This window comes from Bos mutus, chromosome 3, assembly GCF_027580195.1.
Source record: "Bos mutus isolate GX-2022 chromosome 3, NWIPB_WYAK_1.1, whole genome shotgun sequence".
Taxonomy (NCBI): Eukaryota; Metazoa; Chordata; class Mammalia; order Artiodactyla; family Bovidae; genus Bos; species Bos mutus.
Genome location: NC_091619.1, coordinates 57,012,731 through 57,026,567, shown reverse-complemented (window position 1 = coordinate 57,026,567; position 13,837 = coordinate 57,012,731). Strand labels below are relative to the sequence as shown.

At 43.7% G+C, this 13,837-nt stretch overlaps 1 protein-coding gene across 1 annotated transcript in view; it reads right to left on the bottom strand.

Moving 5' to 3' along the window:
- Window positions 1-13,837, bottom strand: part of MCOLN2 (mucolipin TRP cation channel 2) — a 68,023-nt gene that overhangs the window by 16,590 nt on the left and 37,596 nt on the right. The window contains exons 7-11 of the mRNA XM_070367765.1: window positions 12,202-12,301; window positions 5,849-5,961; window positions 4,506-4,655; window positions 3,009-3,110; window positions 2,759-2,881 (exon numbers count right to left, since the gene is read on the bottom strand). Coding sequence (XP_070223866.1) covers window positions 2,759-2,881; window positions 3,009-3,110; window positions 4,506-4,655; window positions 5,849-5,961; window positions 12,202-12,301 — 588 coding nt within the window. The remainder of the gene's footprint in view (window positions 1-2,758; window positions 2,882-3,008; window positions 3,111-4,505; window positions 4,656-5,848; window positions 5,962-12,201; window positions 12,302-13,837) is intronic.

Sequence of the window (13,837 nt, the reverse complement as noted above, 5' to 3'; positions counted from 1 at the left end):
AAGAAAAGAAGAAAAGCCTTCAGCTTATTGGTCAAATGATGTGTATTAAGGTAAAGGTGACCTGGGTGTGAATCCTATCTCAGCCATTCACTAACTATTCAACCCCAGGAATCTAACTTATTAAGATCCTTATTTTCTGTCTAAAGATAAGAATATTTCCCACAGTGTTAATGGGAGGGCTAACAGACCAAGGGAGGAAAAGAACATGGGCACCTTATCTATTTAGCACATAGCACTTGAGAATGGTAGCTAGTTTGGTAAAATTAAAACAACATTTCTGAGCATCTTCCAGAACAATGATGGGATAGGGAAGATGTGTGCCTGACTCTTTGCAACCCCATGGACTGTAACCTGCCAGGCTCCTCTGTCCATGGGGATTCTCCAGGCAAGAATCCTGGAGTGGGTTGCCATCATACCCTTCTCCAGGGGATCTTCCAGACCCAGGGGTCGACCCCATGTCTCTTAAGTCTCCTGCATTGGCAGGCGGGTTCTTTACCACTAGTGCCACCAGGGAAGGTAGAGAACCATTAATAGCCACGGGACCACTGGATAAATTCACTGGCCGTGGAAGAGCAGCATTTATTCCACATGGTGCAACACTGCCCTCTTGTGACAAAAACGTGGTAAAGCATTCAGACCAGGAGGCAAGTAAGGAAGTTAATTTTCCTGGGCACCAAGACAATAAATTCTCCAGATCAGAGAGATCATATCAAAGAACGGTTTTTACTGATGAGCCACCTTTAAATCAGTGGGCTAGAACTGGAAGAGCAGTAAGATGATCAAGATTTGCTAATAATCCAGAGATGGTCACTTTGTTGACTATACAGTTTTTCAAATAGGAAAATGGTAATTCTCTTTGGACAAATTAAGTGTAACGCTTAAAGAGGAGAAAGTCTGGGTGGATTCCAAGTTACTAGGATTTATTTTAGTAGGAAAATACCAAAAGTTTGCGTTCTATGGATTGCTCAATTTTTGTGAAGAGTTTATAAACCAGATTTGATCATGGTTTTTTTTTTTTTTAAATGCAACTATCAAGGTCAAAACTTAAAGCTGAGCTGTATACCAGTGTCAATACAATCCTTTACATCTTTACTTTTCTCCTTGTAGGAAACCTAAGTCAAAATGACTACCCTGGGCTGTTGACAAAATTAAATGAAAGAGAAGAGAGAAATGCTTAGCATTGCCTCAAGTGTTAGCTGCTATTATTTATATTTTTGTTGTTTCTATTGTCCCAATTGCCAAAGGCCCATGGGGGGAAAAAAAACTATAAGATGCAATCATTGCTTTACTTTTTTGGTTTGAAAACAAAACCTACCAAATTTCATTTCCTGCTCTATCTTTGAATCAAATTTATCATTTTAAAACAAGAACATCTGGAGAAGGAAATGGCAACCCACTGAGGTACTCTTGCCTGGGATATCCCATGGACAGAGGAGCCTGATGGGCTACAGTCCATGGGGTCGCAAAGAGTTGACACAACTGAGCAAGTATCCAGTCATTTAAAGGGGAGGAAACAGTCTCAGGAAAGTTGAGACGCTTGCCAAAGGCCCCAGAGCTTTTGATGGCAGAGCCAGAACTATGCAGGCTTCTTGATCCTGGCCTCTCTCACCAGATATGCGTATAGAAAACTAGAATCTAAAATATGCCTGAGAGCTTCCCTGGTGGCTCAGTGTTAAAGAATCCACCTGCCAATGCAAGAGATGCGAGTTCCATCCCTGGTCCGGCAAGATCCCAACGTGCACTGGAGAAGCTAAGCTCCTGGGCCACAGCTGCTGAGCCTGTGCTCTGGAGCCTGGGAGCTGCAAGTCCTGAGCCCAGGTGCTGCAACAACTGAAGCCCGAGCATCCTAGACCCCGTGCTCGGCAACGAAAAGCCACCACAGTGAGAAGCCCACACGTTACAATCAGAGAGAAGCCCTGGCTCACTGCAACTACAGAAAAGCCCACACAGCATTGAAGACCCTGCATGGCCGTAAATAAATAAAATCATTTAAAAAGAAAAAACAAGAACATCTGAACACAACTTTGTTGTCCTTGAAATTATGATACTGACTGCAGCCCAGTAATAGTTAAGAATTCAGATACTGAACTTTAATAAGGCAGTAAGATGATGCTGAAATCAAAGCCCCTTGCAAAGGCAAGATGTGTTATCTTTCTAATCATAACTAACGTGGTCATTCCAGGAGTCTTTATCCTCCTCCATCCATCCTCCTCAGTTAATCTGGATGAAAACTGTAACCCCTAGGACTTTGAAATGCTTTTCCTTATTTAATTTTCATTTTTATTATAGTGACTTCATGTACAAACACTTCTTCTGTGGTATCCAGCTGGGTTCACATGTGACCCCTTAAGCCAGCCCAGACAACCATGAAATAAATGTGCTCTCCGGTTTCCTGCAGTTCTTGTTTCAATATTCTAAAGTCACTTCAACATCCAGGAAAGGGAAAGAAAAGGAAAACTAACTAACAAAACAATAGACAATAAAGATATGTGTTCACTGATGTCAAGCATATGTGCTGGAGAGAAGTGGGATGAAGGTCAATGCTAGAAACCCACTTTTTAAAAAAACTTTTTACTTATTTTTTGTTGGCCATGCTGTGCAGCACCGTGGGATCTTAGTTCCCTGGCCAGGGATGCAATCCGAGTCCCCTGAATTGGAAGTGTGGAGTCATAACCACTGGACTGCCAGGGAAGTCCCGAAACCCACTTTTAAGGGCCACAAGTGCCCCGTGTGCAGGAGGAAGAATTAGGCTACACACCTTGTTGTGATACGGTCCTAAGACGATCCAGCCGCAGAAGGTGTAACCCAGATAGATCATACCAGCACACGCGCAGAAGCGAAGGACTTTTGGCAACGAGGCTTGCATTGTTAAAATGAGCACCTGAAAAAACACACACACACACACACACACACAAAATGGCAGAATGGGAGTTATTAAAAAGTAGCTAATAGATCCCAGAGAAATGGACCTGAATCCCAGTGGTGCCGCCCAGGGCCCACATCCTTACATTATATGCTTGGAAGTAACCCAAGTATCGGATGACGCCAACCCAGACAAAAAGTGTAGATGTTCCAAGCAAAATGCTGCACAGATTGTAGTTCGTGAGATTCTAGGAAATGAAAAAAAAAGATGTATTAGTAAAATTTTCTATTCCACTCAGCTCAGGAACCTCCCTTGAAACTAACTGGAAAAGAATGGTCTGCCTGCCTCTCTACAGTGATTCTAAGAGTTTTTAAACTGAAGAAGAAAATAATAAGAGTGCACAATTCTGAATGTGTTTCTCATTTCCTTTTAGTATTGCAATTTGTTGAACTAAATCTTTGTTCAAACAATACTCTGAACTAGAGACTGCATTTACCACTGACTTAGGTATTAAAGCACATAAACTAATGATGTTTGCTAAATATCAAACAATACTTTCCAGCTGTTAACACTTTTAAAAGAAAGCCCCAGCATGATCTGCTAACTGTGCTCTCAAGGACTTCCAGGTCTAACTGAAGAGACACATGCACAAGCACAATTTTAATACAATGTGCTATGTGCAGTGAGAGGCACAAGCCAGACTTCTTACATAGGGCTCCCACGGGCATGACCCCAGAGTGGTGCCAGCCTGGTTGACAGGCTGGGAGAGCCTTGCAAGTCAGCAGAGGCTGAACCAGTGCCTCAGGCTGGGAGCCCACAAGATAGGCCAGAGAAAGCGAGGGCGGGAGAGGGAAGGAGAGCTGGATGATGAGGACCCTGGAGACCACACTGAAGAAAGGCCACTTCATCCCAAAGGGGGTCTCTGAGGCAGAAAGGATTGTCACTGCAAGACAGACGCCAGAAAGATGACTCTGACGGCTGTGTGGACGGGTCCGAGGGGCACAGGGCTGAAGGCAAAGCAACAATGAGGACACCGCTGTGGCGGGAGGAGGAGCCGCAACAACGAGAAGATCTAGACCAGACAGGAAGACGTCCTGGAGGAAGCGGAGCAGTTGCCATGGATGAGAGGGAGGTGTTAGAGGTCAGGAGAGAAGGCTGGTAAGATTTGCTAACTGAAGGCAGAGCATGGAGGGGAGGAGTCAAGACTTGGGAAACTAAATCAACTAAGTTACCCAAGAGCCAGGCAACTAGAGGCACTCAAATCATCCTCAAATAAAACCTCTATCCTTCAGAACCCCCATCAGTCATGGGTGAGCACCCCTGGCGCATGGATCAAGGGTCAGAGGCTACTTTTTGCAACTTAAAAAAATAAATAAATCCTGACCAAGCAATCAATCCTCTCACACTTCAATTCTTATTCTGAAGATGCTGCCAAGTTCCCGAGAGAACATTCACGGGAATATCACCTTCCACAGAACATCCACCTCCTCATTTTCCGCTCACAAAAAAACAGGTCAAAGGAGGCTTCAGTTTCATGGATGTGAGAAAAGAGAAAACATGAGAGTTCCTGCATATCTCAAGAATATGTGAGACCACCTAAAAGAATAGAAAGAACAAAAGATTTAAAATGGGTTGCCCTCACCTTGGCTTTAATTTCCATTTTTAACACGGATCCGCTTATTGTCAGGAGGTCGCTGATAATCACCAGGATATACCATTGGTTGATAAACTCCCTCTGGTCGGCATTACAAACATGTCGCTTGTACTTCTCCAGGAAGAACTTTAGGAATCTCTGCAGCAAAAAAAAAAAAAAAAAAAGCATTTCTAACAAACTGCACTGGCCTCTGGAAGGAAAAAAGTGCAGAACAGAGCTCTCGCATATCCGATGGCTTGACACTGCCTTTTCCAACGTGATGGATTCTCACTTGGAGGGTACAGATAACAGCCCACACCCTCTCCCACCATCTATCCCAGCTGGAGATGAGCACACCAGTGAACTGAGTGACTCCAACACCCAATGCTGTGCTCTCCCTCCAACAGACTCTTGTTGAAATAGCTAACACAGAGTCCATTCCAAACGCTTTACATATTCTCAACACATTCAACCAGACAACAACCCTATGAACTAGGCACCATGGACCCCTCCTTCCAGAGGAAAGAATGGAGACACAGGGCAGCCGAGCCAGGACTTGAGTCCAGGCGGTCCAGCTCCTGGGTGTGGGCTCCCAGCACGCCCCTACTCTCGTGCAGAACCCAGCCCCTGACTCTGGATTCAGAATATCAAGGGACTTGAGGTAGGGGTGGGTGGGTAAGAGAACTGGGTATTTACAAAATAAATCGACACAGGTCAAGAAGTAGAAAATAGAATGAAGACCGTTTTCTTGCTCCACGTGTGCTATTCTGATGACTTCCTACTTCCACTGACCCCAGTCTGTGTTTATACACGTGCCACACACTGGGATAAAATTTGTGCTAGAGTATATGGTCACAGGAGTCCTAAGGGTAAAAAGGTAAAAGGAACCTCAGGGGAGAATTAAAAACTATTTGTAAAAATAGGATAAAGTATTTTATGCATCATTATAACCCATTTACCATGCCTTCCTGTCAAAATGAACTCTGATCTGATGACAAAAGATGAAACCCACACATGCTATTACTCTGTTCTTAAGATCACTCTTGAATTTAAAAGGGTCTCATTTATTCTAGAAACATTCAATCTTGAGAAGTTCACTGCTGTGCATCTGTGCTTATTAACTCAAGTTGAAGCAGGATAATTGTCTGATTCTACCTGACCTGCCAGGAGCTTGGACTCATTCTCTACACCCCAGGTTGATTAATGCCCTGTTGGAGGACAATCACTCAAAGGAATTTAATTTAGTCAAGGCCCCACACAGGGCAGGATAACCCTTCATCAAGTCCCCACTGTTTGGACAAGCTGAAGGCGGAGGTCAGGAAGTGAGGGAGAATATTCCAACACACATTTACCTTTCGTAACCTCAGTGCAAGAACAATGGATCTTGTGCACAGGATAAGAGATGCCAAGCAAATCACAATGACAAATGCATCAAACACCAGGACATACTGAGTGTTTTTCTGAACTGAGAAACAAAAACAGAATTCAAACGTCAAACACACCTTACTTGGGAATAATTTCCAAACAAAATGGCACCTGGAAAATAAGATCAAATGATAAACGCTTCAACATCAGAAACAAATTACACTGCATTCATTCAGAGCTTCACAAACAAGTCAATCATTCCCTGATGTCAAATTATACATTAAAAACATATAAATTCGTAACAGATATACTAAAATGTATTATAAATATTTACCGTAGAGTAGAATTCAATACGGAGAAGGCAATGGCACCCCACTCCAGTACTCTTGCCTGGCAAACCCCATGGACGGAGGAGCCTGGTAGGCTGCAGTCCATGGGGTCGCTAGGAGTTGGACACGACTGAGCGACTTCATTTTCACTTTTCACTTTCATGCATTGGAGAAGGAAATGGCAACCCACTCCAGTGTTCTTGCCTGGAGAATCCCAGGGATGGGGGAGCCTGGTGGGCTGCAGTCTCTGGGGTCGCATAGAGTCGGACACGACTGAAGCGACTTAGCAGCAGCAGCAGAATTCAATAGAAGGTGGTCCATTTGGACCCTATTCAAAAGAGGCAAAACTACTGACATACTCTTGAGTTCTCTCACACAAAATCAAAATCATAAGTTCTCCATTAACGAAGGAACAAACATTTTAAAGGGCTTCCCTAAGTTGTGAAGATCTGCTGGAGGAGGGCATGGCAATCCACTTCAGTATTCTTGCCTGGAGAATCCCCATGGACAGAGGGCTATGGTCCATGGGGTCACAAAGAGTCAGACATGACTGAGCAACTAACTAAGCACAGCACAAACACCTTAAAATCCACCACTCAAAATCCCCGTTTCTGCTTCTCAATCTTACTATGCACTTTCCCAGCAAAGAGTGCCAACTCAATAAGCTCTTCTTACTTGTGGGAAAAACAACCACTTGGGATGAGAGTACAGCGAGTAGTAATCAGATTTGTGTCTCTGTTGTTTTGGAGTACAGTTGCTTTACAAAGTGTACAGCAAAGTCAATCAGCTGCACATATGCATACATCCCTTTTTGTTTAAAGACTTCCTTCATATTTAGTCACCAAAGAGCATTGAGATTTGGATCCTGGAACACACAGTAGCACAGGGAATGTACAAAGACCAAACTGTAAGCTTAGCTTCTCCCAGACTTTGCGGTGTTGTCTCAAATCCCAACGATGGCTCCGTCACTGGCAGCTTGCTGTTCTCTCCCAGCCCCCACCTCCTCCACCCTGAGGCCACTCTGGTCTTCCGTCTTCCTTGCTCCTGCCAGGGGCTCGCGCGCACTCTCTCTCTCTCCCTCTCTGTCCCCGCAGGGACACTGCACCTCTGCCTGGAACAGCACCCTCCCCATCACACAAGGGGATTATTCAGCCTTGAGTATTTTCTGCCTCAGGACAGAATCCCCTAAATTCTCATCCCTATTAACTCTTCCCTCCAAACCCTATCATAGCCCTGTCCACAGGTATACATACCTATAGCTTCATTTACTCCCCTTTGCTTGATGGTCACTGAACTTTGCATATTCAAACTTTGCATATTCAAAGACAGCACAGCAAGGTGCACAGAGACAGTATAAAATGAAAAAGGACAATCTCTGGAGCCTGAGACCTGGCTCTGAATCTCGACTCTGCACTTGGAAGTTATGGAGTCGGGGAAGTTGCCTCAGTTTCCTCATCCAAAACAATGGGTACAATGAAAAAAAAATCTATTTTATAGGGCTGTCATGAGGATCAAGTAAGTTCATATATGAAAGCACCTAGAACTGCCCCATACATGTAATAACAAACAGAGCAGTTACTATACCATTTGATGTTCATCTTCCCCACTACATGATTGGTTCTGGGAAGCAGGGACTGGATATATTTTGTTCAACACTACAATGCCTGTGCTTAGCATAATGCTTCAGCATGCTTACAGATAAGTACAATGACCCCAGCAGAACATAAGAAGACTACGATAATCTAAGTTGGAATTTGTGAAGGTTTGAGCAACATCAGAGGCAGAGAAGACACAGAAGGATAAGGCACAAAGTAGCAAGAGATGAAAAGGAGAGATTCAATGGGACTTAGGGAGTAAGGAAGGACTGATCAAGAATGACCTCTTTTCTGTCTTGGGTCCACTGGCTCACTCTGGACATTCATGACAAGAGAGGATGACTTGGTGGTGACTGAAACCATGGGTTTCAGCCAATCAGAGATGACAGACAGGAATGCAGACTAGGAAGGATGAGGGATGCAGGCAGCAGGGTGGCAACGTCTGGGAATTAGAAGAGGAGACACACTCAGGGACCAGATGGAGAAAGGCCAGGGAAGCAGGATGCAGGACTGGGGACAGGCCACCTTCAGGAACATCTGAAGTCAGGGTGCTGCACAGAGACACCTCTGCAGAGAAGGCATTGAAGAGGAAGACGGGAGCGTGTCCACAGGTTTAGAGATAATAACGGCGTGAGCAATCTCGGCATGTGTCTGAGAGCAGCTCATCCAGTGGGTTACGTGTGTGGCCAGCTAGTAAATATAATTCACTGAGCGAGTTGCCCAGCCTTGCTCAGCTTCAGGTGCCTTGGGTCCACATGGAGGCACAGTTGTACCAGTTTCATGCACTGTTAGGAAATCAGGCAAACCATCCCTGTCAAGAGCTTGTTAGTGCCTCTCACGCAGCACTTACCTCCCTCTTTAGCATTTTTCACTTCACAAGTTAAAGTTTTCTCGAGATACTATCTAATAGGTAAGTAAGAACACAACCTGCCCAAAACCCAAGACCACCATTTTGTTTGTTTGTTTTGGATCCATGAATGAGGCAGAGAATAGGGGCAGTTCTTGGAAAGATGGAGCTGAAATCTTTAAAAAATGCAAGCACAGCATCTGGTACCTTCTTTTCTGACCTATAACGAGAATAAAATCTCTAAGACTGCTTGAATTGGGCCTTATTTACAGTTAAGAAAACTGAGGCGTGGAACTAAGAAGATAAATCGTCCCTCATAACAGAGAAACAAGTACTGTATTTTTAAAATTTGATTTATTGAGATTACTTTGACATGTTACAAAAAGTATTTTATAAACATCATGTGTGTGTTAGTAGCTTAGTCATGTCCAACTCTTTGCAACCCCATGGACTGTAGCCCACCAGGCTCCTCTGTCCATGGAATTCTCCAGACAAGAATACTGGAGTGAGTTTTTATTTCCTTCTCCAGGGGATCTTCCTGACCCAAGGATCCAACCCAGGTCTCCTGCATTGCCGTTAGATTCTTTACCATTTGAGCTACCAGGGAAGCCCAAACATCATAACTGCTTTCTTATTCTACTGACACTGTGTTATTCCCACAAGAACAGTTCCCAAAACTGGGTTTGCAAAACTCTAGTCCAGAGAGTTGCTTCTGGCAACCTGGTTAAGGAAATCCTACCCCACCACCCAGTCCTTCCAGGGCCCTGAGAAGTCCCCCACACACGCCCACTGCCATCTGTGTGACCCTGACCAACGCTTCACATTCATTTACATCACCTGTCGATGGGGAGTCCTGTCTGTCAGTACACATCCCTTCCAGCTCCCAGGCTCAAATGGCTACAGTTACAAAACCAAGTTAACATGAATGTTAGTGATGTACTGGGAATGGGTATTAGAAGTCATAAAAGGCAACTCTGAGTTTGTATGTGAAAATGGCCATCCTCTCTTTTTTCTGGATATCCTCTTTTATTTCACCTTGAGATAACAACTAACGACAAAGCTAGAGAAGTGTCAAGGGAAGTGTATGGATGTGAACGAATCTCAGAATGGTTTGCAAATAGCACAAGGACCCCCCAAGATGTCACCCTTGCCTTTGTCCCCCTCCCCAAAAACCAGGGCAATCAATCCACCAGACAGCTTCCTACACAGAAGGAAAAAAAAAATCCATTTTCTAAGCTGTTTTCCAAACTTCGGCTTTCTAAGACTTGTCACATTATTTTAAATTTGCTCTCTCCTGGTCATGGAATCTGGTTTCATAGGGTGCAGCTTTGGAAGAAGAATATGCAAATATTTCTAGCTGTGAGATTGTGTTTCTCCGCACTGCCACAAGAGAGAGCTAGAGCTCCTCTCTTCTGAGTAAAGGCTCAGGGAAAACTTCCCAGTGTGGTCAGGGTGCCCACGGGAAGGAAGGAAACCGGGGTCTGGCAAACCTGTTTAACTCACTTATTTGGTCAAGCGACTATTCCAAACCACATTTCCTGTACGACAGGGGTTAGCTTTGTTCACATAAAATAGTTGCAGTTGGGCTTGGAAAATTCACATCTGATCTGTGCCTTTCTGTATGGAGAATGCTGAGGAGTAGTAACCACTTTCTAACAGAAACTAAAAGTGTGTATTCTGATCAGAGGTTGAGTCAGCAAATGGAACTACAAAGCCAAAACTTCAGAATCATCAGCCCAGGTGGCATTAATGGTAAAGAACCCACCTGCCAATGCAGGAGACACAAGAGAGTGAGTTCGATCCCTCGGTGGGGAAGATCACCTGGAGGAGGAAATGGTAACTCACTCCAGTATTCTTGCCTGGAAAAATTCCATGGACAGAGGAATGGTGGGCTACAGTCCATGGGACTGAGCAAAGACTGAGCACACGCGCGTGCGTGCACGCACACACACACACACACACACGTATTATATAGCTGAAAAGCCACAAAATTAGTCTAATTTAAAACTAATACAAAATAGCTTTTCTGATAAGCATCCTGAGGTGATCCCTAAAAATGGTACGCTATTCACTCGACCCAGAAAACCCCACAAAATCATGCAAATCAAGAGGTTCAAATCTTCGTGTTCACTTTAAGAACACTCGGAAACTGCCCAGGCCATAAAGGGTATGTATATCCGAAAAGCCACCAAGTATCTGAAGGATGTCACTTTAAAGAAGCAATGTGTGCCATTCTGTCGCTACATCGGTGGAGTTGGTAGGTGTGCACAGGCCAAACAGCGGGGCTGGACTCAGGGTCGGCGGCCCAGAAAGAGTGCTGAATTTTTACTACACATGCTCAAAAATGCAGAGTCATGCTGAACTTAAGGGCTTAGATGTAGATCCCCTGGTCATTGAGCACATCCAAGTGAACAAAGCCCCCAAGATGCAGCGCAGGACCTACAGAGCTCACGGTTGGATCAACCTCTACATGAGCTCTTCCTGCCATATTGAGATGATCCTTACTGAAAAAGAACAGATTGTTACTAAACCAGAAGAGGAGGTTGCACAGAAGAAAAAGATATCCCAGAAGAAACTGAAGAGACAAAAATTTATGGCCCGGGAATAAATGCCGCAAAAAATGAATGCAAATAAAAGTAAAATAAATAAAACTAACACAAAATAGTCAACGAGTATTTTACATTTTATTTTGTTCTAAGATTTGGTCAAAGGCAGGTTCAGTTAAACAAAACTTGTAAATGAAAAATCACTGACCACCCATTGTTAACATCATCCAAACCCCCTCAACAAGAAAGGGGTCTCAGGAGCCCACTTTAGCCTGTGGATCAAGAAGGGTTTTGTGAGTAATGACTGAGTAACCGACCCAGGTTTGTACAGGCTGCTGTCTGGGCTCTGAAGGCCTTGATCCTGCTCCATTGTCACAGGCTCAGGGCAAATCAGATCTTTTCCCAGAAGTGTTGCTCTACTGTATGTCCTGCTCTACCCGTCAAAATGAACCTTTGCTGTTTTGACCATCATATCTTGTGCCTCCACCACTTACTCTGATCCAGGACAAGCTAGAGATTTTCTAAGCATGTCAGTGTCCCTCATGAAGGTGTTTCCTTTCTTTCCCAGAGTGCTAGCAATGACTGTCTGCCAACTCTGGCTCTCACTGCTCGCTTTACATAGTTATTCATTTACTACTCAACATCCTGGAAAGTAAGTACTATTGTTACTCTCACTTTTCAGAGAAAGACACTGAGACGTGGAGAGCCGAAGGAATTTGTCCAAGATCACAGGCACAGGAAATAAAACCAAAACCCAAGCCCAGGCAGTCAGGCTCTAGAAACTGCTCCTAAATACTGGCCAACACAGCCTCTCCTACGAGGTCTATAATCCACATTTGCTGAACTGAACAAAAATGCAAAGCTTCAAAGTAGTCTTGACAGAAGCAAACATTCAAAGTGTGGTTTTCTGGAGCTCTTTCTTCTTCTTATCATCCAAGTAAACCCTTTATATACCCCAAATCCCCAGATGAAGTGTTCAAGATCATTCATAATCCACAATGGACAGGTATGTAACATACTTACTAGATCCAGAGATTTTCAAGTCTTTACATTCCTCGATTTTGGCATCACTGTTAAAATAGATTTTGATTTTGCCACTGTGAGCTTTATTGTCAAAGATAATCTAGAGACACAAAAAGATGAAGAGGTTACAGCCCAGCAGAAAGTATGACGCGTTAGATCAGTTCTGCTTAAAATATCAATGGCATCCAAATGGTGATCCAAAAAGAATCAGGCCAATGAAAATGTCCTCATCACATGATTCCTTCACAACTTCCTATTATTAATGAAAACTGTGGTCCAAAGCAGGGGTCCCCATCCTCCAGGATCTAATGTCTGATGATCTGAGGTGGAGTTGATGCAATAATAATAGAAATAAAGTGCACAATAAATGTAATGCACTTGAATCACCCCAAAACCATCCTTTCCGAGTGCTGCCTCCCCCAGTCTGTGAAAAAATTGTTTTCCACGAAACTGGTCCCTGGTGCCAAAAAGATGCTGGTTTAAGGGGTGTAGACATGAAATTCTACTAAACCCACATTCAGATTCAGAGAAACCCTAATGCAAAACAGCCAAATGGTCTGAGGAACGAAAATGAGAATTCACCACCAATTTCTGACAAGAGAACACAAAGATGTCATTTATTACCCTGAGTGCAATTTATAAGCATTTGCTTCAATTTAGTCCTTTGGGTATGAAATTCTAGGCTTGTACTATGCTAGAGATTATTTTTCTATTTGCTTCAAGCACTACATATAATGTTTTCAGGAGTGTTACATACAATGTTTTCAGATGTGGCAAAGACTGCTCCAAGGTTACGGGGTTGAATTTAAGATTTCCAAATGCCCTCAGTCTTCCACATTATATAGCAAGCATTTAAAGTATATAAGTGACATATACAGAGTATGTTAGGACTTAAGAGAAGCATGTTCAGGGCCTTCCTGGAGGGAACGAGGCTTTGAATGCCAGGACTAGTGGAAGTTTAGTCCTAGCTCATAGGTATAGAAGTGAGGCTTGTGTAGCTTAATTCCCTAACCTCTGGTTGGCCATAGAGATATTCTTGGATTACACTGAGAATGTGTAGCATGCATGTGGTTTGTGTTCAAAGATGCTCAGTTGTGGGTTCAATCAGAGATTTGATCATGGGTTCAATCATAGCTGAACCTACATGTTCAGCTCTCCAAGCTCTTCGCCTTGGATTTCATAATGCATTTTGCAATGTGTGGGTCACCCCAGGAGATAAATCATGCTACTTTCTGATCCAAACATTCTTCCCTACTTACACATCACAATTTATAATTACTTTTATTTCTTTGTTGACCTGTTTTTCTATCTATCTTTCCCACTAGGGTATAAGCTTCCTGAGGGCCATGGTACCTCTAGAGCATGACAACCTGCCTGGTGCCTCGTAGGGACTCATAGAGCACTTAGCAATTGTTGTTAAATGAAGCACACTTCTGAACTGCTAAAACAGCAACAACACATAACAGCCAGTTTAGCATTCAGTTTTGCCCATCACTAAACCTGAGAGAAGGAAGGGGAACAGAGGGAGGAAGGAAGGAAAGAAGGGAGGGAAGAAAGAAGGCAGACAGGAAGGATTCCACGGCACATGGCCGCCCATCCAAAAATAAAAGCTGCGGCAATTGATGCTTTGCAGACT